At 36.7% G+C, this 27,921-nt stretch overlaps 1 protein-coding gene across 2 annotated transcripts in view; it reads left to right on the top strand.

The window, feature by feature from the left end:
- Positions 1-15,751, top strand: part of SMARCC1 (SWI/SNF related BAF chromatin remodeling complex subunit C1) — a 159,517-nt gene extending 143,766 nt beyond the window's left edge. For both annotated transcript variants that reach the window (XM_074197712.1, XM_074197713.1), the window contains exons 27-28: positions 11,817-11,993; positions 14,158-15,751. In XM_074197712.1, the coding sequence (XP_074053813.1) occupies positions 11,817-11,993; positions 14,158-14,252 (272 nt within the window). In that variant the 3' untranslated portion in view covers positions 14,253-15,751. The remainder of the gene's footprint in view (positions 1-11,816; positions 11,994-14,157) is intronic.
- The last annotated feature ends 12,170 nt before the right edge of the window (positions 15,752-27,921 follow it).

A 27,921-nucleotide genomic window follows, 5' to 3' on the forward strand; every position in this document is an offset into this window, starting at 1 on the left:
AAGATGGTCAAAGAAATGGTACTGCCTTTTGCCACCTGACCTCAGAAAATAGTCAGATGTAATTGTTTCTTAAATATGGAGTGTGACACCCTAAAAAAAGTGTTTACAAAATAAAAATAATCCCTCTTTTTTCTTTTTATTACTCACAAATCAATTTTTATAATTGATTCTTTTAGGGTTCAAATGTAAAATTAAGTCAAGTAATAGTAGTCAAGAGAAAAATAGAATCAAAAACCACCCTCAGAAGCAAGGGGGGGGATGTTAATAGACACATATTTGCATACTTTGTAGCTCAACAAAATAGGAGTTAAGAAACTCTAGTAAGGGAGGAATATTGTATATAATCTCTCAATGAATAATGGTCTGCATGCTCTTAATTTCCTATAATTGTTATTTTAGAAACTATCAACATGAGTCTACCAGTTCACATTCCCTTTATTCACTAGGAATTACTAGGAATTTGCATTGACCCAGAGTTCGTTTATCCAGGTTAACTTTCCAACTACTAAATAATTGACCAGAATTTGTGCTAACTCCTTGAAGTGGTATTTTACCCTACTTGTAACTCCTTAATCTTAGTTGTTAGAACTGTAACTGAATGCCCTGAAAATGTTTCTCTAATGTATGAGTACATCATTATGCCAGATTAGAGCATTGTTTCAATCTGCATAACCTTGTAATGAAGTTGTTATGTAAAGGATTAGCACAGTAACAAGTAAGGAAAGATCCTACCTAAGCCACTCTTTTTTTCCAGCCCTTTTTCCCATTTTAATGTTTAGAGTTGAATTTGTATGAAAAAGAGCCCTGTTTCTTCTTCTGGTGCTGCTTCCTGACTTGGCTGGGTAAACAGAACTAGCTTTCTACTAATTTTTTTTCCATTCTGTTTTTTATGGTGAATGGAAGTGATTGGTTTGCTTTTTTTCAGGATATTATAATGGAATTTCATTTAAATTTTTAAAATTTTATTTTAAAAAAAACATATTTTCTGTCATCTCTTCCCTATTGAAAGAAATGAAAATAAAATTCTTACAACAAATATTCCTATTCAAACAAAACATTCTTCCAACATTAGCTATGTCGTAAAATATATACCTTAATCTACACTTGGAAGTCATTCATGTTGTAATTTTAAAGGCTTCAGAATTATTAGAACCTAAGTTCAAATCCTTTCATTTGATAGATGACAAATCACTTCACCTTTTAACACTGTTTTTTTTTTTCTAGGGGTTGGTCTAGAGTTTTCAAATATGTAGTCCATAGTATTCCTGAGTGTAGCCTGAACCAAATTAAGTATAATTGGAAAATGTTTAACAGAATAAATAAAAATATAGTACCAAGGATATTGTTACATTTTAAAACTCAGTCAGCAACTGTGACAAGGATCCTTTGGCCCCATTTAGTTTAGTGTCAGACTAGTGCTATGTAAAAGCAGTATGTTGTTGTAAAACCTTCTTGAGAAGATTATTATTAGAATGCCCTTTGAAAGTCTGATTTAGATGTAATTTATTTCTTTGGTAAGAGATCTTATATTGTATTTGATATCATTCCCCTCAGTCTTGAAAATAGTGCTTTTGGATAAAATCTTCCTCTGGAAATGAAATGAGACTGTCAGTCTGAAACACAAAACTGAATTAGGATAAAGCATTGTTTATCTGGCATTTTTAGGTAATAGTGAACATTGCTCCATAGACAAGAATTTCAAGAGACAAAAGCATCTAAACTATTATCTATACCATTGCAGAAGAGCCTACTCTAATAGAAAAATATAAAGATCCTATTGGGAATATAGTGTGTATATAATTAAGCAAATGTAAGTTAATTTGAGGAGGCAGGAGAACTTAGGAAAATCATTGTAGAGATGAAGGATACAACCTCATATATTAAGAATAAAAACCAACAAAAGAATACAGAATACAAATTGTAGAAGTTTTGATGTTTTAAATTCCAGACCAAGGCATTTTCTTGGCAAAGATAAAAGTGTCTTGCCCAGCATCATATAGCTATTAAGTATCTAAGGCCAGATTGGAACTCAGAAAGATCAGTCTTCCTGATTCCCAGCTCCCATTGTGTACCCAGCTGCCCCAGATATATGGGACTACCCTAATCAAACCTCTTTGTTTCTCTACTGAAGGTGGAAATAACACACCATTCCAGTACCTTTACCAAGAAAATCCCAAAAGAAATCATGTAGAGGTGGACATGACTGAACAGCAACAATGATAAGGGTTAGACCTGTTTTTGCAGTATACATTTGGTGGAATTTAAAAGGGGAAATGGCAGGACCCAAGTTGTTGAAGGGAAACAGTTCAATAGACTATCTGAGAAATGAACAAGATGGGCAGGTAGATGGCACAGTAGATAGAGCACCAGCCCTGGAGTCAGAACCTGAGTTCAAATGCGGCAGGCCGCTTGACCCCATTGCCCTGCAAAAACAAAAAACATAAAATAAAAACAAAAAGAAATGACTGAGAGCCTGAAGTAAGATGATGTGTATGTCAGTGGGAAGAAGGAAGTCATTGTAAGAGATAGTCAGTTCTGCAAAATATATTTGTTCCCCCATAATACTATCCTTTGGAAAATTGAGCATAAATGTAATGGGACATTATAGAAAAGACAGCAACCTAATAAAAACAATAAGAGTTTTACACATGTTAAGTAGTTAAGAATTATATAAATATAAGGAATAGTGGCACTGTCTCTGGCCTCAGACTACTGCTCAGTCAGCCCTTGCCCCTATTCCCATGGAGAAGGTTGGGCAAGAGGTTGGGCAAGCTGCAGCTCAGGACTGAAGCACTGGAACCAGCCTTTCTCTGCCCACAATTTGTACTGAACTTGAAGATAAAGATCAGCAGAGCACTTTTCTTCAGCAAAGATCTGAAATTTATTGTGAAAATAGGCATTAGATGGGTTGAAGTTTGTGAATTATTATAGGGTGATACAGTTTTCTGCATTTAGGCTATTCCTGGAGAAAGGAATCAAACAGAAGCCAAATTAAAATTTGTATTATACTTAACTTGTCCCCTTAATATATCAATAGTGTGGGAACAAATTTGCATATTCAAAATGTGTTCATAGCAGAATTAACTGTATTATGGAGTTAGTCTAGACAAATTGTAGCAGATTATTGGGTCTGGGAGGTAAGTGAGAGAATCCCAGAATTTCAGAATTGGAAGAAACCTCAGTACTGTCTTACCAGAGAACTTGTTTTCTAGTCTCCTCCTCCATGAAGGGACTCTACTACCTCCTATGGGGCTTTCCTTCTACTCTTAGATAACTTCAATTATTGGAAAACTGTTTTTGGCACAGTGCCCAGCACGCAATCAGTGTTTAATTCTAAATTTATCTCTATGGAGTTTCTGTTCCATTGCTTCTAGTTCTCCATCGATGACGAGGGAAGAGTCATATGCCTCTGAGATTGTGAAAATTGTAGGGCCCTTAGCAGAAATCAGGAAACAGAAGGACGACTTGGTTTAGGAGGGTAAGATGATATGTACTATTTTTAATATTTTGAGTCTGAAATGGCTATAGAATGTCCAAGGGAAGCTACAATATGCAGTTGCTAGGACATTGGAATTCAGGAGAAAGATTAGGGTATATAGTTATGTATATATTAATAGATATTTTTGAGTTATCTGAGAAGAAAGAATACTAGAACCCCTGGGAGTAATGAATTTACTAAAAAAGAGGAAAGAAAAAGGCCTAAGAGAGAGTTTTGGGATAGAATAATGACCATCAAGTAAATGAGAAAAAGATAAAGACACTTAACTTTTTATATGAGTTAGAGATGGAAATGGCAAACTATTCCAGTAGAACAATCAGGTAAAACCAGTGTCAGAAAAGCAAAGAGAAATGAGAGTTCAGGTAAGACCAGTGTCAGAAAAGCAAAGAGAAATGAGAGTATACAGGAGGAGTAGAATACTTCAAGTTTTATAAAATTTGAAGAGAGCAGTTCATTAGAATGATAGAATTGGAAATCAGAATACAAGAAGTAGAGGAAACAAATGATGAGTAGAGAAATGGATACAGCAAAGGCACGGGATTTCTGGGAGTTTGGTGTTCAGATATGTGGAACAGTAGTCATGAAGAGCATAGGTTTAAGCACTTACTGGAAGTCTCAGTCTTTTCAGCTTCAGATATGGTATCTGAAGCCTTTTCAAGTTGAAGAAGTCTTTCTTCTTCTGTATTATATTTTCTCAAAACTGTTAATGACTTTCTTTCAATTCCTGTGTATGTCACATCAGAAAAGGTATGTGCCCTGGAAAATTTTCCCTACATGTCTGAATAATGATAAGCTTGAATGAATTATATTACTAACTGGAATACAATATGCAAGTGAACTTTAAAGAAAAAAACAAAATCTTTCATTTTTCCTGGATTTATATTTGCCTTATAAATGTATAAGTTAAGTTCTAATTATTCACACTTCTCAGTTCTATTATACAAAAGCTTGGTTTTTTTTGTTTTTTACTTCTTTTTTGGCAAGGCAGTGGGGTTAAGTGACTTGCCCAGAGTCACACAACTAGGTTACTATTATGTGTCTGAGGTGGGTTTTGAACTTAGGTCCTCCTGACTCCAGGGCTGGTGCTCTACTCACTCTATGATCTAGCTGCCCCCTACAATAGCTTATGTAAGGCATGATTACTTTTTTTTTTGCAAGAGCCATAGGGAAAAGTAATGTAGGTTTGAGTGTCCATATAAATTTCTCACTTTATTTTGAGAATTAAGACATAAATAGAAGCAAGACTAATGATAATAGTCCAAGGAAGTATCATTTGTTAAAAATATAAATAGGTTTAAGTGGGGTTTAGAGAAACCGTATGGGTCTAATAATCATTGTTTGGCCAAACCCCTGAACTACATAATTGTAGTCAGCCATGCTTTTCCTTAGTTTCATTGTCATAGGATTACTATTAGAACTAATTGACCCATACTTTATCTGTATATGTTTACATAGTTTTAAAACTTTGTTTCTTCTGATCTCTGGATTAATCTTGTCATAGATAACCAATTCATACATTTTTTCCCCTCCTTTTTAAAAAAATTTTTTTCTAATTGCATGCAAAGATAGTTTTCAATATTCATCTTTTTGTAAGTTTTTGAATTCCACATTTTTCTATCTCCTTCCCTTCCCCCCTCCCCATGACAACAAACAATCTGATATAGGTTGTACATGTATAATAGTGTTTAGCATATTTCCATATTGGGCCAATTCATACTTTTTAAAAAAAAATACTTTGTCATCCCAGTTCAGCTCCAGTTTTTTGCTTTAATTGTTTAGACCATTTCATCGATATGTTTTCATCCCAATTAATTGTTATACTGAGCAACTGGGGTCATACTAATAAATTGCAAACCATAGATTTCTATTGTCCTTAGTTTGAGTGTTAAATGTTGTGAGAGGAAAAGAGGGGCATGCCATTGTTAGGGAATAAGACTAATATATCCAAGTGCATTAGAACAAAGGGTTTGAATTCAGAAACCTTGGGTCAAATCTAGTTTCCAGTGCTTAAATACTGATCTTTAGATATGCTACCAACTAATATCTTGGCTTCCCAGTTTCTTCTCTTGGAAATTCAGGAGTTTGGACAAGGCAGATGAGTAGCGATATGAAATATTCTGTGTTGCTGGATTTAGAAGAAGAAAGATTTCACTGAACTTGCTCCTGCCTCTTAAACTTACTAAGGTGCTACTTTGGATAAGTCGCTCTTTTGCACATCTGTAATATGAAGCCCCAGATGGATGAAATTACCTCTGTTCCCTCCACCTCTAATCTATGTTATGATGATACTGTAACAATATGAGTTAAGTTATTTCTAGTTATATATCCCTGTGATCTTTTTTTCACCCAATAGTAAATCTCCCTAGTTAATCCAAGATAATTCCATGAGAAAATGAGACTTGAGTCCAATTTAACAAATATTTCATGGTTATCAAGTGAAGTTTAGCCTTTATCTAACAACTAGATTTTTTTTTGTTATTTAAGTTGCTTTTGTTGTTTATTTAATATAAGAAAAACTGTCACATCATTTTCCAATATTAACTTTAAAAAAACAAACATTAAGAGCTCTCTCCTGAAGGGAAAAAAATCAGCTGTTGGAGTTATTTTCAAGATAGTACTCTATGAAGGAAGCAGGTCATTCAGGAATCTAGACTTCTCAGTACTGATTCCATTATTTCTGTTCCATTGGAGACTCAGCCAAAGACTGTACATGTGAATGATTTAGAAATAAAATAATGAATTGTACCAAATATTTGAAACTCTTAAGTCCTTTTCATCCACACTCATCTTTATACCATGACAAAGCAAAGAATCCTTGGTTGACATTCATCTCTGTTTCCATGGAGTGATAAAAGTAACACTTTAATAAAATAAGTAATAAACCTAAGAGTATGTCAGCAGTTTTTCATGTCTGATTTAAAGTATAACTTTTCATTTCTTTTAATTTACAGTTCTACTGTTTGCCTCTTATTTATTATTTCCAGTATTTTGTGCCTTAATATTCCTCTTCTAAAACCTTGATCTTCTTTCCCCATGTTAAAGGAGACAACTAATTTTTTTCTCTTTAGGATAGAAGGGGATGGAAAAGCAATTTGATTTTGATAAAGATTATTCATGTTCACTTAAGTTTTGTGTTCTTCATCCCATTGTTATATGCCAGGAAGGCAGATCAAGTAACAGTTTGTGAATATATATATACCTTTGCTCCCCCATTTAAAAGATGATTAGGCCCATGAATGTTTTAGATATCAAGATGACCTCTAAACTTTTAAGATTAAGAAAAGCAACTTTTAAGGGGCGACTAGGTGGCTCAGTGGATAAAGCACTGGCCCTGGAGTCAGGAGTACCTGGGTTCAAATCTGGTCTCAGACACTTAATAATTACCTAGCTGTGTGGCCTTGGGCAAGCCACTTAACCCCATTTGCCTAGCAAAAACTTAAAAAAAAACCCAAAACTTTTCTTCCATTCAAAAAAATAGAACAAGTTTTCTCTTAGTGATATAAACATAAGGGTCCCCATTTAAAATTCTTAGGCTTTCCTAAATAAGTGCTGCCATTGCAATGTTTTGCTACCTACTGATTCAGTTTCATGAAGTAGCATTTGTGAAGCTATCAAAGTAGCTCACACAACATATGACAGTTGTAGGTTCTAGAGGGAAATTCACTTTTTTAATGGAAGTCTTCAGTTTACCTGACAGGTAGTCATAGGTGGCAGAATCTACAAGAAGAGTGGTGCAGCTTGTTCATCCTTGTTCCTCCACATTTCAGGGAATGGTTTAATTGAATGGTGTGAAGAATTATTTTGACAGAAACAACTAAAATTAGTAATGTAAATATAATCAAAGAAAATAAGGCTCAGATTTGCATTTGTATCATGTTACTTCTGAAGGGGGAATTTAGAGGTCCATGAGTCTTGGACTTTTAGAACAGTGCCTCACATTGGAGGAACTTAATAAATGCTAGTTGACTGACTGACTTTAGTAATGAATAGGGAATGTTTCCTCAGCTTCAGAATGTGAAGAGTGAATCTGTGGCCAACTGACTTTGTGAGAACAAGCCAGATTGGCCAAGGCAAGTGCCCTTCTAGCATCAAGGCTTGTTGCCATCGATGTAGGAGGTTATGTAGCCAGCCAAAGAAACTTGAATTCTTGATTCTAGGACCTGAAAACAGTCCAGCTGTGATTGTTAATAATTAGGGAGTAAAATTGCTTTTGTCTTATATCACTTTATGATTGTTTTTCAAATTATTTTTAGAGTAGTTTACTTCTGTGTTTTCCAAATACACTGGGGATGAGGAAGAGATAAGTGGTATGACTTTTAGAGAAGATAGTTTTTTTTTTTTTAATTTTCAAACAGCAAAAATCTCTTTTTCTCCCTTCCTCCTTACCTCCTCCAAAAAAGAGCTAAAGAAAAACAAAAGCCTTATTGCAAGTCATGGCAAACATACCAAGTCAAATAGAATAAGTCTCTGCATTGACCATGTCCAAAAAAAATGTTTCATTCTTCATTCTGAGTTCTTTACATCTCCTTTGAAGGTAGGTAGTTTCATCCTTGATCCTTTGGAATTGTGATCTTTCATTACAGTGATTAAAATTCCTAATTCCTCATTCTTATAAAAAAAATTCTTTTGTTTCTTCCATTTCTTCAAAATAGATAGAACCACAGTATTATCAAGAATAAGAGAGTCTGTTAGCTATCCATTGTAACTCTTATCATGACTTCATTCATAGACAATCTTTCAACAAAAGCATCTGTCTGCTGTGGGGGCAGTACTATTTTTGCACTGTCTTGTTTATGAGGAACTTCCCAGAGATTGTGCACTGTCCTACCAAAATGAAAAGAGCTGTAGTACTTTAGGCATCTATTTGATTCTGGAATAGTGCTAGAGTGGTGACATGACCAGACTCTTGCTTTAGGAAAGGTGGATGGAATGAAGGGGGGAAAGTTGTATGCAACCAAGAAGCTATTAAAATGGTTCAAGAGTAAAATATACCAGAGTGGTAGTAGTATCAGAAGAGAGAAGGGGAGCTATTGGAGAGATATTGTAAAGGTGAAAACTACAGAAGCTGACAACAGAGAGATAGTGAGATGACTCATAGATTGTGAACCTGAGGGATTGGGAGTATGGTGGGACCCCCTCCTATCATAGTAGAAAAGGTGGGGGGGTGGGGGGAATTTCAGGGAAAGATCATTAGTTCTGTTTTGGACATAGCAAGTTTTAAATTTCTATATGACATCCAGTTTGAATTCTTTGAAAGGCAACTGGAGATATAAAATTGGAGATCAGCAGAAAAATTAAGTCAGGAAAGGTAGATTTGAGAATCATCAGCATTGATCTATAGTTGTTGATCACATTAGCCTAGGGAGGGACACCCACAGTTACAGAATGTGATCTGAAGGAGGATTAGTTAGATAAGTAGGAGGAAAACTAGGAAAGAATGATGACCCAAAAACCTAAAGAGAAGCAAGTATCAAGAAAAGATGATCAACAGTTTCAAATTGGGGCTGTAGAGAGATCAAAGAAAATGGGGAACAGTCATTGGATTTAGCAATTAGGAAATCATTGGTAACTTTGAAGAAGAGTAGTTTCAGTGGATTTAATGTCAGAAAGTAAATTGTAAGGTGTTAAGAAGGGAGTAAGAAGAAGAGAAAGTGGATACACCCATCATAGATAGGTTTTTCAAGGAATTTAGCTTCAAAGGGCAGAAGAGAATAACGACAGTTACAGTTATCTGGGGTGGAAGGATCAAAGGAGAATTTTTTTTTCAGTATAGAGATGACATGGGATTGTTTGCAGGTAGTAGGGAAATAACTATTAGAAAGGGGGAGATGGGTGCAGCTAGGTGGTACAATGGATAGACTACCAGCCCTGGAGTTCAAATCCAACCTCAGACACTTAATAATTGCTTTGCTGTGTGATCTTCAGCAAGTCACTTAACCCATTGCCTTACAAAAACTAAAAAAAAGGAGGGGGGGAGCCATGAGAGGTTTGTGGAGAAATGGAATGATGTGGAAGAGCTTCTGGAGGGATAATGGAATTGCCTAGTAACATTTTTTTTCTGTATTTCTTCATTAGTCAAAAACTACTTTTTGAATATATTCCCTCAGTTAACATCCAGACAATCTTAATAACAAATTATACAATATTAATTTTCTTGCTTTAACTCTTAAGGGCTTTAATTGTGAATCAGTGATTATTTTGAAGCGTATTCTTGTACTGTTGCACTTGTTTGGACTAAAAATCATTGTAGTTTTTATTTTAAAAAACCTTTTATAGGATTCTCTTGCTTTCAGCGATTCATTCATTGAAAATTTATTAAGCATCCACTGTGTGTAAAGCACTATGTTTGGCACTGGAAGGATATGAATTTTAAATAATACCAAGTACAGCTTCATAGAGCTCATCATTTGTTAAAAGATAACAACACAGATCACTATAATAAAAAAAATACAAAAAATTAATTGGCAAATATACTAAAATGTTTTGAAATAAAATATTGTGTATAATTAAGAAAGTCATGAATATAATCTGAGGGAAGATTTCACAGAGAAGATGACATTTAAATTGAATACTAGAGGGAGGGCAAATCCATGCTTAGCAAAACAGCATGTTAAAAGGACATAGAGCAGTTCACCTTAGCTAAAGTGAAGTAATAAGAGATAAATCTGGAAAGGAAAGGGTGGTGCCAGTCTCAAATACCCAACAAAACAGGTCAATTTTTACTGGATGTTGGCAATGGAAAGTGACTCAAGAGCTTTGCTCAAAAGACTAATTTAGCTAAATCTAAATTTCTGAAAACAGCATTGTTTTGGCCATGGTACAAAGGCTAGTTTTCGAGAGGAAAGTCGAGTTTGGGAGACCTTTTAGGAAGCTTTCCTAATAGTCCAGGCTAGTGAGGAGGTTCTGTGTGAAGGTGAGAGAGAAGAGATAGAAAGGCAGAGAAAAGAGGTGACAGAATTGTGTCTTGAGTGATATTCCAGGAGAAAACAATAGCTTGTGGTGCCTGATAGTAAATAGCCATAGTCAGCACTTAAGTTTTGCAAAGTCTTTTACAAATAATATTCATCTGATCCTCACAACTGCCTTCAGAAATAGGCTCTAATATTTTTTCCATTTTATACGTGAAACCCAGAGTCTAATTTTGAACTGAAGTCTTAAGTCCCACATTCTGTGCACTCTGCTGCCACCAAGCTGCCTTTAAACTGACTGAAGAAAGTCAAAAGGCTTGAAAGTTTCCAACATGGAAGAGAGGGTGATTTGGTGGTACCCCTGGAAGAAATAATGAAATCAGAAGAAAAAGAAATTAGGAAGGAAAAGTGCTCAACTTGGTTTTGAAAGTAAGTCCAAGGTGCATGCAAATGAAGATGATCTCTCGGAGTGCAGCTGTGGGTCTGTATTCCAGAATATTGGGAGCCACATATAATTAAGTCATTGAAGCTGTAGGAGTGATATTTCTAAAGGAGAGCTGGGAAGAATGAATGCCAAGGTGAAGGGGGGGAATAGGAAGAAGCTAAAGGAGTTAGAGCAGTGGGAGAAGAGGAGAACGTGTTTTCTCTCAAGCTGAGGAAGAAATGCTTATCTCCTAAGAAATTATTCTACATTTCATGTAGAATTAAAGAAAATAAAGCCCCCAAAACAAAAGTCTTAAAATTGCAAGCTAATTAATGACTAGCCATCATATTTTGGCGTTTACTATAATTTCAAACACTTAAGAGAAAACACATTTGGATTAGATCATTTTGCACTTGTTTCAACAGGTTTTGAGGGTTCAGGCTAGTGTTTTACTCCTGAAAGATGAATGAAGAATGATTCTACCTGTATATCTCGACACTCCCTCCCCTTCTTCCTCCATTTTATGAATGCAGCTCTGATCTTGTCCCAGTTAAACTATTAGTCCACAGACTGAGTGTACACTTGGTATTAAAGCTCTTCTTTCTTCTCTCATTAGCCGTATACTTGGTGTCATATATCCTCAGGAAGACAACTTACAATCCCTTCTTTTTATCCTAACAAAGTGAGCTTCAAAAACATCCTGAAAGTTTCTTTTTTTAATAACTTTTCACAATTCTCTGTCTCTGTTTAAGTTTTGGAGCAATCAGTAGTTCACAAAACCCTCCTGAAAAAAATCTGAGTGTTTTGGTTACTACTGGGGCATCTTTTATCAGAGTATGTTGCAAGTAACATCTAAAATCATTCCCAGGATATAAATTACTTTAAATCTGTTTGCCCATGGAATTCTTGGGATTACTTTATAGCCTTCCCGGCTTATCTATTCATGACACACTTATGACAAGTACCCTTACATGCCCTTCTACAGGTCAAATGCCAGGTCCTGGGTCCATGATGCCTGGACAGCCCATGCCAGGCCGGATGATTCCAGCTGTTGCAGCCAATATCCATCCTTCTGGGGGTGGTCCTCCCCCACCTGTCATGCCACCAATGCCTGGGAACATCATTGGACCACGAGTACCCCTTGCAGCACCCAATGGCATGTGTAAGTAGAACTCTGGGTCTAGGTAAAGGAGAGAATAGATGATAAGTATTTCAGTTGTTTAGAGGTCTAAGTCTAACCACATTTGAATTAACCAGAATTAGAGAATAGGTTAGTTCAAATTAGCAATTATAGTTGTAGCAGGAAATTTTTGATAGCATAGTGATTCACCCCCCAGTTTGTGAGACTGTAGAAGTTCTCTTCATTCAATACCTTTAGCCAGCTTGACTTCAGTAACTTAGATTCTCCTAATAAGTTGGGAATGCTTGGGGAACAGAGAGGATTATGATCACCTAATTTCCTTTCCTGTCTTGCTGTCCATGATGTGGAATATCTTGTTTATTCAGTAGTCCTTCATGAGACAAACTAGGAGTGAACAGCAAACAATAGAATGATTAAAGATTTGAATAGCAGGCCTTGTAATCAGTCTGTCTTAGGAGGTGTTAGTGTCCAGTAAAGGAAGAAGAATCATTTCTTCCTTTCAGTAATTGATACATCTGCCACATGGTTTCAGTCAGATTTCTGAAAAACTCTTCAGAGGTTTTTCCTAGCTTTTTTTTTTTTTTTTGGCAAGGCATTGTGGTTAAGTGACTTGCCCAAGTTCACACAGCTGGCTAATTATTAAGTGTCTGAGGCCAGATTTGACCTTGGGTCTTCCTGAGTCCAGGGCTGGCGCTCTAGCTTGTGCCACCTACTGCTGCCCCCCCCCCCCAGCATTTTTTTACTGAGCTTTTCTTGTGTACCAAACATTGAAGGCAATAGTACGGGGTATACAAAGAAATATAAAGCACTGTACCCACCTTCATATAGCTTACCATCTAGTTAAAATGACAACATACATGAAAATTTGAGAGAAAAAGAGTTACAAAGTCATGTAATTTGTGGTATATTGGGAAAAAACCATAGATTTATGAATTCTTATATCTAAGTTCTAGTTCCAACTCCAACATTAATGATTGTGTGACCCCATACAAATCTTTTTCATTTCTCTGGATCTCTAGGTTTCGGGGACAGCCTTAAAAGCTAGAACTAGAGCTGGAATGGTAAAATTATGATAGAGAAAAGTTCCTCTTGGCACATTGTCCATTACTTGAGAACCAGTGCTCAGAACTAATACATAATTTCTCCAAATTTTTTTTGTATTAAAAATGTTTGTCATAAAGTACAAACTTCCTATTATTAAGTTACTTTATCTCTATTCATAAATAAAACCATCCAACTTTGATAATTTTGTTAACTTGAGCTCACCTTATACAAATGCTTAAGGAGAAGTATAGAATTGGGAACTGTCAAGGTTCACAGCAAAATTAGAGGGAACCCATCAAGGGCTTAATCCAATATCACCTTTCATGTCCTGCCACCCTTTTTCCATTCTTGTTTCTGCCTTTTCTGGTCTTAAAACCTCTTATTGTCACCTCTTCCATGAATTCCCCAGCCATCACTAATTTCATCCTCCTCAACTTTCAGATACTTAATTTGTTCTCTATAAGAGAACATTATCTATAAGAGAATATTATCACATTCACCAGATACATATCAATAAACATTAATAAGCAGGTGTTTATATAAGGTGCTGTAATAGGCACTGGGGAGACAAAGGTTAAAAATTGTGCAATCTTTGCCCCTCAAGGACTGTAGAATTTACTGGGGGATTCACGTACCTAAGTATGATATACACAAGTTAAAGGATGATAAAAGCTGGGAGAACACTTTGAGCTTCAGAAGAGAGGATTTATGGATCTTCTTAATAATTATTTGTATCCTCATCTTTCCTCTACTGTCATTCCACAAGCACTTGTTAAGCATTGACTTTGCCAAGCACTCTTCACAGAGCCTTGAGATACAAAAGATGGGAGATTACAGGTTTATTAAAAGCTGCCTGGTCATGATGGAACTTAAACTGGACTTTGAAGCCTCATATTTTAAGATTTGAATAGATGTTGAGGATCAATGCATTGTAGATGAGCAGCAGCACCAGAAATCATAGCAGTAGAGACAAAATTGAGTGTGGTGGGTGAGCCAGGGGATTTGTGTTGTCTAGAAAGCAGTCTGATGGAAATTGTCTTTTCAGGAAGTAAATCCCCATGTTTTTCCCTGATTTAGTTTGCCTCCCTCCCAATTGTTTATGATTCCATTATTGATGTTTAACTTTTGAATGTATTTTCAGATCCCCCTCCTCCACAACAACAGCCCCCTCCACCTCCACCTACTGATGGCGTCACTCCTCCTCCTGCAACAGCACCAGCCTCCTCAGCTCCCTAACAAGAAGTAGTTCAAAGAACTTCCAGATCAGATTCCATGATCCCAAGAAGTGGTGACAAGACTCTCTTATTCCTCAGTTTCCTTCTATTTCTTTCAGAAATTTTCCTCTTCCACATATGAGTGCCTCCTTGCTCCATTGTATTCCTTTTGGTGGTGCTCCTTTGTCAGAGCTTATGGGGGACTGGTGGTGACCAGTGTACATTAGATGAAATAATTCACCCTGTGTCTTCCCTGTGCTGAGTTAGGGGCAAATAGGGAATATAACGGGTAAGCCCATCCCAGTTTTTGCTCTTTCTCTGTCTTGGTGCTTCCTTGGGTAATTTTTTTGTTCTTAGTATTTTTTTAACGAAAATAATCCTAAATTATTAGGAACTAAAAGCTGAGAGATGGACTCACTTGTCTAGAAGTGATTGAACTTTGAGACATACCAGATGATGGGATGGGGTAGAGTGCAAATGTTTAGAAGGCACACAAGGCCTTGGTGCACACACTTCTGCCTTTAATACTGCCCCCATTGAGTAGTATGTGTGTGTCTCTATTAGTCCAAGGTATTGTTCATCCTTTGTATCAATATTTGACCCATCTCTCATGCCATGCTGACAAACAGCTCTTTTCATTGATCCGTGTGGCTGAGAGTCTAACAATTAGAGTAAAATTGCTCTTTTCTCCAGGTTCATGGGCTCTGGCTTTCTATGCAGATAGTTATTGTTGGGATGGTTTGAGATGTAGGGAGCTTTGGGTATTACTAGGGGGTGGGCTTGGAATGGGGGAATATATTCCTTAGGTGCCCAAGATACATAGAAAAGTTTCAGAAGTCTAAGACATTAGCCAGCTTGAGGAATCAAGCCTAATAGTCATTGCTGGATGCATTTTTCTCCACTTTACTCTCCCTTTTATTAAAAAACTAAAAAGGAAAAAAAAAAGTAGATGTAGTTCTGAAGTTCTAGTTGATGGAACTTGGTTGGGATGGCTAGGGATGTGCGGGCCCCAAACTACCTCTTGCAGACAGCCAGAGTGAGCAGAATTCAGTGGAAGCGGTACTTTGAATTTAAAACAAGATAATTAGAGAGGTGAGGTAGTGCTATGCCCACCCTTACACCTCCCCCCTTTCTTTCTGATTGCTAACATTCCATCCTTCATCAGGATTTTGATAGAAAACACCTGGTTAAAATGTTGAGGGGATGCCAAGCAAAGGGCTCAGCAGTAAGCTCTTTGTTTTTATTAGGAAATGGATTAGTGTATTTTTTTCTTTTTAAAGATGGGTTATTGTTTTGGGGTTTTTTTGTTTGTTTTTCAGGGACAGGAGTACAGGGATGGGGTCCATTCTATAGGAAGACACAAAAATGCCTTAATATGAGCCCAGTTTGGATCACCACACTCTGTTCCTAGTACTAATGGTTAGTTACTTGATAGTTCTTGGTGACCATTCGGTTTTCCTCTATTACCATTTCCTAGGAGAGAGGACTATTGTGTTTTGTTTTGGGTTTGTTTTTTTTTTTAACTCTGATTAAGCTTTATTTTCCAAAGCTTGTGACTTTCTTACCTTAATTTCTAGGTTGCATTTGCATCAAATTGAAGTACCAAGGTTAGAAGTTTTTGCTTTTATTTCCTGTCTTATCTATAAAGCTTTACATTTAAAGGGCAGGACACATGAACTCTGAACACAGTAGAACATTTTTTTTTTTTCATTATTCTCTGGAAAACAAACATCAAAAACCATCAAGTTCTGCCTTCTCAAGGCTTCAGGTGTGGACTTCAACTAAACAGATGCTAAACAAAGCCCTTTCTTAGAGCACTGGATTTGAACTGTCCGTACTGGAGTTTAGTTTTAATGCAGTTACCTCCAGAGTCCCCAGTGCCTTGTGAAAACAACCAGGGTTTTCCTTATTTTCTGCACCTTCCCACCCTGCCAAAGGAAATTCATTCCAAATAATTACATTTTCCTCCAGGGCTTTTGAAGAAACATGGAATTTTGTTTCAGATTGTAATCCCATTTAACCTCAGGTTGTTAGAGTAAACACTTTTAAATTTCAAAGATCCAGGTAGAATTATTTTTTACTGTATGGGTGATGGTCCTACCAAGTACCTGAGTTCTTAACACTGCTGTGTATCTGTATAAATAACCATGTGGTGACTTTTTTTTTCATCTGATCCTGTGTATATGATCCAGTTTTATTCCTGCAATACAGCCACCCAATTTTGTGAGAAAAAACAAATCTGGTTTTTATACAAATCTGTGTCCTTGTGTGTGATTTTTTTTCCCCAAAAAAAATAAAGATTGGAACTGGGGCAGGAGCTAGGAGGCCTCTTGGTTCTGTCTCTGTGTCTCAATAGGACCCTGCCCTAGCACGTGTGAAAATGTAGTGAATTGATATATATCTGGAACTTTTCTTCTGAAAACAAAAGATGCTTGGAAAATATCCAGTAGAAGTTGTGAACTGAAACCCTTTCCATTCTAGCACTTTATACTCCTTTTCAAGTCTTCATATAAAATTAAAGAAGGTAAGTGTTTGAAGATGCCACAGAAGGCAATGGCTTCTCAATGTGTAGTGTGTGTGTGTGGTTTCCATATATTGACCCTCCATGGGAAATAAAGTGGGATCAGTTAGGGTAATCAAGGTGTGATTGATTTACTATTGATATTGACATGTACTACCTTAGCTGATCCATTCCAATTCTATAGAAAAGGTAGAACTTGTGAACTTGTCTCTTTGGGACCTCTTAAGCAGTATGAGCAGTTAGATTAAGAAGGAATATCAAATCGTATATTACTGGGTTATTATAATCAAGGGTTTGATCTTTATCTTAGTAGGTTCAAAAACAATTACTTAAATTTATGAAGGGATGAGCAAATGAAGTCATGATATTCAAAATTTTCTGAAACTGATTTATAAATCAGAAGACCAAGTTAACTTAAAATGAAAAATTCGAAACAACATCTGTATTAATAATTAATGATTAGCATTACACATAAAGTGTAAGAATTGAAGAGGACCTAAGAGACCATGCCAAGACTAACAACAACCAGTCCTCGGAGTCTTTTCTATGACATCCTTAATTAACAAATCATTCAGCCTTTGTTTAAAGATCTCCAAGATATCGTACTTTTCAGCAATGGATTGTAAAATGTCTTTTCTCTCCCTGCCCTCCCCACCAAATATTGGAACTAAAAGCTGTCATTGAAATATCTACCTAATCATCTCCTATGGGACCAAACAAGTCTTTCTTCACGTTAACCATGTTAACCCTATAAATATTTAATAACAGCTGTTTTGCTGCCTTGCATAAATGTCCTTCAGTCTAAACAATTTGGATTCCTTCAGTTGATCCTCAGATCTACCTATTTGTTCTCTAGGGGACTTAGTCTAGCTTTTTATCATCCTTTCTAAATTTAGCTACCCAGAAATGAACAAATGCACATGTAGTCTTAACAGAGCAAAGAACAAAAGTATTACCTTCCTCATTTTGGAAAACATGATCCAGTATAGTTATAAAGAAACCATTTTCTCCCCTTTTTTGAAAACAAGGATATTTGGCTATCTTCAGTATTTTCCTTGCTGCCATCCTTCCACCTTCTCCCACAGTTTTCCACAGATCACCAGAAGTTGCTCAGCAAATCTCATCAAATTTTTTCAGTGTCTTGACATGTAATTTATCCAGGCCTATTTGTTTGAACTACTTAAAGGTATTCTTTTCGCCATCTTCTCATTTTGGGGAAGGGTTAAAAGAATTGAGATTAACACTCTGTTCCTAGAGTATATAGTTCCACTAAAAGGGATATATTTGCGGAAAAAACTAGAACCAGTCATACACCTTCTCCTTTAGACAGTAGCAAAGATACTAGTTCCATTTCTCATTTCAAAAAATCTAGACAACTTATGTTTTTTATTTATTATTGAATCTTCTGTCTTTTGACATGTTAAAAATTCCAAAATTTTAACATTTCTCACCTTAGTTATTAACAGAGAATTGGTATGGCAATAGGGAATCCTTAAGTTGGAGTTTTAATATCAAAGACACTGCCATTCTAGAGTATTGACACCTGGAACAGTATAATCTGTCAAGATTGACCCAGGTATGTTAATGGTCCTTTCCATCTTCAACAATATGTAAAACTTGTCCAGGATATCTGCTGTGATGACACAAAGAACTTATGCTATTCCCTGTGGGATTCTTACTGCTGGATTTGTTTTTGTTTTTAATTAAAAAAAAATTTTTTTTGGTTTTCTAGCTACATGCAACAGCAGTTTTTACCAATTTTTTTGCAAGGTTTTGAGTTGTATAGTTTTTCTCCTTCCATCTGATATAAGTTCTATATTTATAACCATGCTAAATATAGATCTATATTGATGATGATGTGAGAGAAGAATCAGATCCAAATAGAAGGAAACATTTGAGAGAAACAAATAAGACAACTTTTAAAATTGGAAGATATTAAGCTTTGATCTTCGTTTAAACTCCACAGTTCCTTCTCTGGATATGGATATTTTCCATCACAAGTCTTTCAATTGCCCTTGCTTATTGTACTGCTGAAATGAACAAATCCATCAGTGTTGATCATAACCCAGTGTTGCTGTTGGTGTGCATAATGTTCTGGTTCTGCTCATTTCATTCAGCATCAGTTTATGCAAGCAAGCTTTTCTGAAATCCTTGTGATTTCTTATAAAATAGTAGCATTCCATCACATACATATACCACAATTTGTTTAGCTGTCTCCAAATGGTAGGCAGCCCTTCAATTTCTGATTCTTTACCATTACTAGAAGAACTGCTATGAATATTTTTGTACATGTGAGATTTTTGCCCTTTTTCATGTTCTTTTCAAGATACAGACCCAGTAGTAATGTTGCTGGATCAAAGGGTATGCACAATTTTACTGCCCTTTAGGCATAATTCCAAATTACTCTCCAGAAAGGTTAGATCAGTTCATAACTTCACCAACAATGCATCAGTGTCCCAGTTTTCCTGCATCCCTTCCAACATTGACCGTTGTCCTTTCTGGTCATATTGGCCAATTTGAGAGGTGTGAGGTGGTACCTCAGAGGTGCTTTAATTTGCAGTTCTCTAAACAAGTATTTGGTACCAGTTTTTCATATGACTATAGAGCTTTTATTTCTTCTGAGAATTGCCTTTCCATATTCTTTGACCATTATCAATTGGGGAATGACTTGTTTTTTTAAAAATTTGACTCAGTTCTCTATATTTTATGAATCCTTTGTCATAAGCACTAGTAAAGATTGTTTCCCAACTTATTATATTCCTTTTAATCTTAGTTGCAGTGGTTTTGTTTGTGCAAGAACTTTTAAATTTAATGTAATCAAAATTATGCAATTTTGTTTATATATTATTCTCTATCTCTGTTTTGGTCAAACTGCTCCCCTTTCCATAGATCTGAGAGGTTAAACTTTTCTTGTTCTCCTAATTGCCTTAAAATATTCCCTTTTACGTCTAAATTCTGCACCCTTTTTGATATTATCTTGGTATAGGGTGTGAAATATTGTTCTTTGAGGATTGTTTTAAAAGGCAAAGAATAAAAGTTGGGGGGATATACATACATACATACATACATGTGGGGAAAACATGCAACCTTGCTCACCACGAAAATGGGTCACAATTCAAGCCCAAGGCTGTGTCTAATCTCTGCCCACAGTTGAACACCACATGATCCTTCGCTTGGATGTTTTCAGACCACGGAGTCAGGCTATGTGAGTTCGTGTGGTACCTCTATCTTGATCACTTTCCAAGGGACCAAATGAAAAGGCCTACAAACACCAAAACATTTTGTAGTAACCTTTTTTTTGAGGCAGTATAGAACCTGAAAGATCTTTTTTAATGGACATAGTTTACTTTGAAGTAAAGAAGACATATGCTTAAGTCAGCATTGCATTGACAGTGTTAGTTACAGGTAGCTTTTTCTTGAAATTGCAGGTCTTGTTCCTTTCCCTTTGCCACAGAAATCCAGAAATAAAAGTGAATATCTATTGATTGGGGGGGGGGGTGGCTAAATCAGGCTTCTTAAAATACACTTTAGTTTTGCTGAACTGTTTTTTTTTTTGTTTTCCTCTTTTTCTAATCTTAATTATTAGGAATAAGTTTATTTATTTATTTTAGGTTTTTGCAAGGCAAATGGGGTTAAGTGGCTTGCCCAAGGCCACACAGATAGGTAATTATTAAGTATCTGAGACCAGATTTGAACCCAGGTACTCCTGACTCCAGGGCCGGTGCTTTATCCACTGCGCCACCTAGCTTCCCCTAGGAATAAGTTTAGATAGAAAAGAAATACAGTGGAAGATGTAGGTGATTTTCAAGCTATCAAAATTTTTTATAAGTTAACAGTTTTTTTAAGTAAGATTTTTTTTTGATATGCTTATATTCTGCTTTAATGTTTACATAGTACTTTACTAACAGTCACCCTGTGCGGTAACGTAATGAATATTTTCTGTGTTTAATAAATGAAAAAACTTGAGACTTTAAAAAGGGACAATCCTTGCTAATAACTAGTAAAGTCTGGACTCAAGCCCAGGTTCTCTAACTTCAATTCCATGGATCTCCCTACTACCTTAGGCTGCTTCCCTAGTTTTGGTTTCATGCCTTTGTACATTTTTATGTGCCTTTACACATTCCTTATATTTGTCTTTTTAATGACACAAAAATATTCCCCTACATTGTGGTGGTACAATTTGTTCAGACATCCTTCAATTGTATGAGTGTCTTCCACTTTTCTATCAAGCATGGACCTTTACTTTCAGATATGATTTCTGTAACCTTCCCACTTTTTATCCCCATTCTTGAGTTTTATTTTACAGAAAAGCAAGCAAGAAAATTTGTTTAAACAAAATATTTCTAACAACAATGCAACCTGCCCTTAATATCTGCCTACTTCCTAGCCTGTAAAATGGGGTGAATAATACCTTCCTCCTGGGCTGCTTGTGAAGTTTAACTGTGATAGGTGCTAGTATCTATTGTTATTGTCCTTTGCATCCCTGACTTCTTTTCCAGTGATATCTTGGTGGTCCTAAAATGAGACATGTCAGAATCACAGATCTAGAGATAAACAGAATTTTCTCATAGGGTCAGATATAGATGAATTGGAAGTCATCTAATCCAGCCCCTTTATTTTGCTATTTAGAAATAAGCCCAAAATCACCTGTTCAATATTGCATAAATGATAATGACAAAACCAGAATTCAAACCCAGGTGATATCACTACTGTGTTGGCATTCTTTATATTCTTCAATGTCAGCTTTAAGTGCCTTCTGTGGGCATGTACTCTGTGTAGCCACTGGAGGGTTACCAAGAGCAATTGCTCTGTGAGAAAAATCAAGCTAGGAGAGCAGATGGTATTCACACTGCCAACATGCCTTTTCCTAGAGTTCAGTTGGAAACAGCTTCTTTAAAGTCTTGGAGGTCATGGTAAGTCATAGTAGCACCCATATGAACAATACCTAGGGGCTATGGAAAGCCTAACATCTGGGGTTAAGTTCCTTTCTGAAATGAATCAGAGCGGGGTCAAATATAGAATCTGAAGGAGGTTGCCTGAGGAGCAATTTAAGGAATTTGGAATCTGGCCAGAGGATTATCTCTTGGACTGATCTGAAAGATAAGACTCAAGAGAAAGGGACTAGAACCAGGAAACTTGGTTCTGGATTCCTTCTTCCCTCCTTCCTTAAAGACCTCAACCACCAAAGGAGACAAAATGTGTTTATAATGGAGTGCAAAAAAGAGGATATTGAGTTTTAAACCCAAGTGTAAGAATTGCAATTTTGGAATTGCAAGATTTTGGGTCAGTTAATATTAACTCCTTGACAGCATCCCAGCTCAACCACCAAAGGGGACAAAATGTGTTTATAATGGAGTGCAAAAAAGAGGATATTGAGTTTTAAACCCAAGTGTAAGAATTGCAATTTTGGAGTTGCAAGGTTTTGGGTCAGTTAATATTAACTCCTTGACAGCATCCCAGCTTCAAAACCCTCACCTGAAGTACCTATTACCTTGAGACTTTCTACTTTTGTACTGCCCTCATTTTAAGAAATGTGTTTACATCAAGCCAAAATCTGCCCTCAGGAACTAATATAAAGCCAATATTTATGACAATCTTTAAAATATTCCAAAGATGGCTGTTTTTTAACACCACCCCATCTCCACCTTGACACTCTCCAGTCTTGTACAAGTTGGTCATCTTCTTATTTCAACAGATCCTCAGATGACATGATTTTCACTTGCATTAACCTGGTCTTTTTCTAAATTCTAGTCTTTAAGCTGTAAATGACTTATAAAATGTCACTGGAAATTGAGCACCATACTCCAGATGTGTTCCAACCTTAAAATTGTTACCTTTTGTCTGGATCCTATGTCTTAAGATTACAATAACTTCTATGAAACATTTTTAAGTTTTTAGTCCACTGAACCCATACCCCTCTTTTTTTTTTTTTTTTTTTGCAGTCTCATCTTGTCATAAGTTCCCTATTCAGTTAATTTTTTGAAGGGCCAAGTGACCAGAATGTTGTGGATCTGCACAATAAACTCAGGCTTTACAGCATTTTTAAAAAATTAGAAACCCATTATATACCTGTTGTGAGGAGAGAATAGATTCTTAACTAGGGATAGAAGCAATTATAAAAATTTTAAATACTTTATATTTTAAATAAAACTTTGGCGCAAATTACATGTAGGACATGAAGGAAAGTAGTAGACTAAGTCAAACCAAGAAATGTGTCCAAAAACTTTGAAAAAAGAGAATTGATGAAGCAATTCACAGAATTGGAAACTTGATAAGATGCAATCTTGTGAAAGAATGCTCCCATAAGTAATGCAAAAAAAGTTTTTTAGTTTTGTTGTACATTCAGTTAATTAGCAAGTATGACAAAAAGACAGAATAATAGTGATAGAGAAGTTCATAAGGTATTAGTAGAATTGTGTTTTGGTTTTTAGGTTTTTGCAAGGCAAATGGAGTTAAGTGGCTTGCCCAAGGCCACACAGCTAGGTAATTAAGGGTCAGAGACCAGATTTGAACCCAGGTACTCCTGACTCCAAGGCCAGTGCTTTATCCACTGGGCCACCTAGCTGCTCCAAGTATTAGTAGAATTGTGAACTGGTACAACTATTCTGAAAAGTTTGAAATCATACAAATAATGTGACTAAAACACCCATAATTTTTGGTTCAGAGTTACTGCTGCAAGTTGTATACACAGACCCTGTCATTGGCAAAAGTAAAACATCAAAGTATAGCAATATTTTGTGGTGGTGGCAAATTACTGCAAAGGAAGATACCAATCAATTGGGAAATGACTAAACAATTTGGATTGTAATAAAAAATGAATATAGAGTACAGATAGGAAAATGAAAAGTCACCATCACAGAACAATTTGCTGCAGAAGTACAAAAAAAAATACATAGCTGGCCCCAAAGAGGTAATAACTGGCATTTATATAGCACTTTACAAATATCTCATTTACATCTCACAAAAACCCTTACAAGGTTTGGTGCAATTAACTCCATTTACAGATGAGACACAAAGCTTGTGCAGGGGCCAAACAGGCCACTAAATGATTTGAACTCTCCTCACTCCAGACCCAGCACTATTCATTGCACTAGTTAAGAAATGAGAAAATCATAAAAAGTATGTATTTAAGATCAGTGGTCCATAAGTGTAGATCATTGCAAATAATGTCAGATTTTTTTTCAGTGATCCATTTTACTGAATTTTCTTGGTTGCTTTGGGGAGGGGGAAGTATGGGAGGAAATAATGTAAAAAAATCAATTAAACTTGTCTAAAAAATCAGATCCCCCCCTTTTTATTTTTACTCATCTTGAATACAGAATCCTGAGTTCTTCCTTTTAGCCCATAATTTCTATGGAACCCAAAAGGATGCCTTCTTGGTTTTCTCTGTGCTAACCAAAGTTTTTCGTTGTTCCCTTTGCAGACCTGTCCCTACCCCTACTTCACAAGGTTTCAAGTGCTGGAGCTAGTGCTGGGTCTAACCTTGATCTGGCAGCCTGTGTGGGTGGAACATGTATAACAGAGAACTGAGATAGATGGATGTTGTTGCTCTAGATTCTAGGAGAATAAGCAGTGTGACCTCCTTTCCCAGCACCAGCCAGACCAAAGCCTTACAAATACCACCCACACTGAGAGCTAAAGATTGTGCTTGCACATCCACAAACAAGAGAAAGTGACATAAAATATACACTCTACTGAAAAGAGGGAGAGACAGTCTCATTATTTTCTTTCCTCCCTGCAGCGTCCCACCCCAGCAACTGAAAGGGGCGTTGGGGAGGAAGACAGGGAAGCAGACAGTATTCCTTAAAGAGGAGGAGGGAACCAAAGAAAAATCTGCACACTGACATGAGAGAAGACGCGAGTGTGAGCATGCATACAGACCAGGGCAAAGAGACGGAGTAAAGACACGCACAGATTCTTTGAGTCAGTGTCTTAAAAGATAACACCAGCTATTGCTAGTGTTATTTCATGAGAGGAGGAAGTTATATACTTCACACTTGGATCTACTTCTGATTTTCTCTTAATCTTTAATGATCTGTGTTTTGCACAAAATGCATCTAGGTTGAGAAGGGGTCAATGAAGAAAAACAAGTTTACATGTATGTGTCAACATTTTACAATCATATTCTTTTATATTACATATAGAATTAAAGACGAATGTTTAGATCATAGTAGAATTCTGCATTTAGACTTGAAAGGACCTTAGGAATCATCCAGTCAAGCTCCATCATTGTACAAGGAAGGAAGCAGCTTGCTCTTGCTCTTAGTGTCTAGGTCAGGGCTGGAACTCAAGATTGTTCATTCAACCTGTAAGCAGCAGAGATTAGACTTCAACCCAGTCTTCTTGCTCTACATGATTTAGCTCAGTAGGAATCAGTGAGGAGTAAAGAGGGCTATTAGGAGGGCTTTGTGAGGAAAGAGTGGTAAGACGTAGAATAGAGAACTGGGAAAAGACATTGAGGACCCTAACTAGAAGATATCCATAACAGTTGACGCAGGCCCAGGGAGGTGAATGATCTGTTCAGTCAGAGAATTAATAGAATCTAATCTTTATAATCCTGGAAAATTATCATGGATGACAGACACTCCCTACTTTACATTGTTCAAGGGCAAACCTAGGAACTGACAGTCAAATCTTATGTCATAGTACAGTTTGTGACATTACTTCTAGCTCACTACTGAATTACTTTATAGTAATCAAGCACTATCTTCAATTGATCCCCATAAACCATCTAAGGTAATCAGAGCACCCAAATAGCAGATGGCAGTCAGGCCAAACACCCTGGGCTTTTTTTTTTTAGGTTTTTGCAAGGCAAAAGGGGTTAAGTGGCTTGCCCAAGCCCACACAGCTAGGTAATCATTAAGTGTCTGAGACAAATTTGAACCCAGGTACTCCTGACTCCAGGGCCGGTGCTTTATCCACTACGCCACCTAGCCGCCCCTTCACCCTGGGCTTTTCTTTCAGCAATCTGGGAAACCAAATCTCCCAGTCTGATTTGCCTGAAGAGCTGAAGAAGGCAGTGATTAGATGGGAAAAGTACTAGTTCTGATTAGCCACTTTGAGTATGGCATTTCCTACATAAAAGGGCTAGACCAGATGATCCTCAAACTCTAAAATTTTATTTCACAAAAATAATTGTACAAGAAGGAACTGTGAACCAAACTTATTTTCCAATAAGACAAAAGGATGGGAGAAGCATGATGTATTGCTTTTGACCTTGAATAAGTCACTTGACCTTGACTGCCTCATATCCAGGGCTATCTGGAGTCATCCTGATTTCATATCTGGCCACTGATGGCTCTGGAGGAGAAAGTGAGACTGGTGACTTAGCACAGCAACTCCTCACTCAAATCCAATTCATGTGCTTGTCATGGCATCACCTCCCTACTATCACGGTCTTCTTCAAGAATGAAGAACAAATATTAAATAATGGGTATAGTTTTATTCCCTTTTAGATAGCACCTTCTGTAACTCCACTTCCACTTACACATTGTCTATCTCCATCCTCTCACCCCAACACTTACACAGATGTTGCCAGAAGGCAGAAGTAGGATGGATAGAAGTTTTGGACAGGCAAGAGGGAAAACTTCCTATCAATTAGATCTATCCAAAGGGAATGAGTTGCCTTAGGAAGCAGTGAAGACAATCTTTAATCCATGGCTAACTAATTGACTGGAATGTTGTGAAAGATTTTTTTCTTAGTTATGGATTGAACTAGCCTGACTCTTAAAGTTTCAAAATTGAGATTCTGTGATTCTTCCTTATTCTCTTTTCCTTTCTCAACATTCTCTTTAACCCCAAATGTTCTGTTAAGAATTGCTTCTTGGGGTGGCGAGGTGGTGTAGTGGATAGAGCACCGGCTCTAGAGTCAGGAGTACCTGAGTTCAAATCCGACCTCAGACGCTTAATAATTACTTAGCTGTGTGGCCTTGGGCAAACCACTTAACCCCATTGCCTTGCAAAATTCAAAAAAGAAAAAGAATTGCTTCTTGTGGGGCAGCTAAGTGGCACAGTGGATAGCGCACCAGCCCTGGAGTCAGGTGGACATGAGTTTGACCTCACATACTTAATAATTGCCTAGCTGTGTGACCTAGGGCAAGTCCCTTAACCCATTTCCTTGCCAAAAAAAATGCTACTTCTTGGCCAGAAATATTACAGTGCAAGGGTGTCTTCTGTCTTGTGTTCCTTTGATCCTTTGATGCCCTTGTTCCCAGATCAAAATCTCTGAGCATTCATTCAACAAACATATACTAAAAATCCATTCTGAATGAAGCATTTATTAATTACAAAATGCTATTTTACTGTGTACAAGGCCTATGTGGACTATAGAAATCAATAAGTTGTGGCGGCTAGGTGGTGTAGTGAATAAAGCACCGGCCTTGGAGTCAGGAGTACCTGGGTTCAAATCCGGTCTCAGACACTTAATAATTACCTAGCTGGGTAGCCTTGGGCAAGCCACTTAACCCCATTTGCCTTGCAAAAAAGAAAACCTAAAAAAAAAATCAATGTCCCAACCCTTAAGGAACATAGTCTCTAGTGAGGGTGAGAAGATAAACACACAATTTTTTAAAACAATACTGGATGGGGGTAAGATTCTAAAATGGTACAAAATATGCCATGGCTTAGGAGAGGTTATTTTTCTACCTGGAATAATTGAACGGGCAAGATTTTGATGGGGGGAAAAAGTGACAAAAGCTAGCTCATTTGGAGCCCTAAGTACCTGGAAAATAAGATTGTAAAATTGTGTCTTAGGTAAGACTAATTGTGGAGGGCTTGGAATACCAGACTAACAAGTTTAGAACTCCCCCCCCTTTTTTTTCATAATGGAGAATCCAAGTGTTTCTGAGCAGAAGAGAGCTACTTTAGGAAAATTAATCCTATTGGATGTCCTTGCATAGATTGATGTTTTGTCTAAAGGCACAAAGCTAGTTAGTGGCTGACCTAGAATTGTTGAGAAGTGCACAGGATTTTTGAGACAGAGGTGGGAAGATAGGTGAGCCGGTCAACTTGCAGACCAAGCCAGAGTTCATGCAAAGCAACAGCGGAAAATAAGTCTATAAAGTTGTAAATCTTGTCCAGTACCACCTTTAACAGTTATGGAAATTAACTCAGAGGAACTGATTTGCTTAAAGTTACACAACTTGTGACATAGATCAAATGTTTTTTTTAT

The sequence above is a fragment of the Macrotis lagotis genome, chromosome 8 (genome assembly GCF_037893015.1).
Source record: "Macrotis lagotis isolate mMagLag1 chromosome 8, bilby.v1.9.chrom.fasta, whole genome shotgun sequence".
NCBI lineage: Eukaryota > Metazoa > Chordata > Mammalia > Peramelemorphia > Peramelidae > Macrotis > Macrotis lagotis.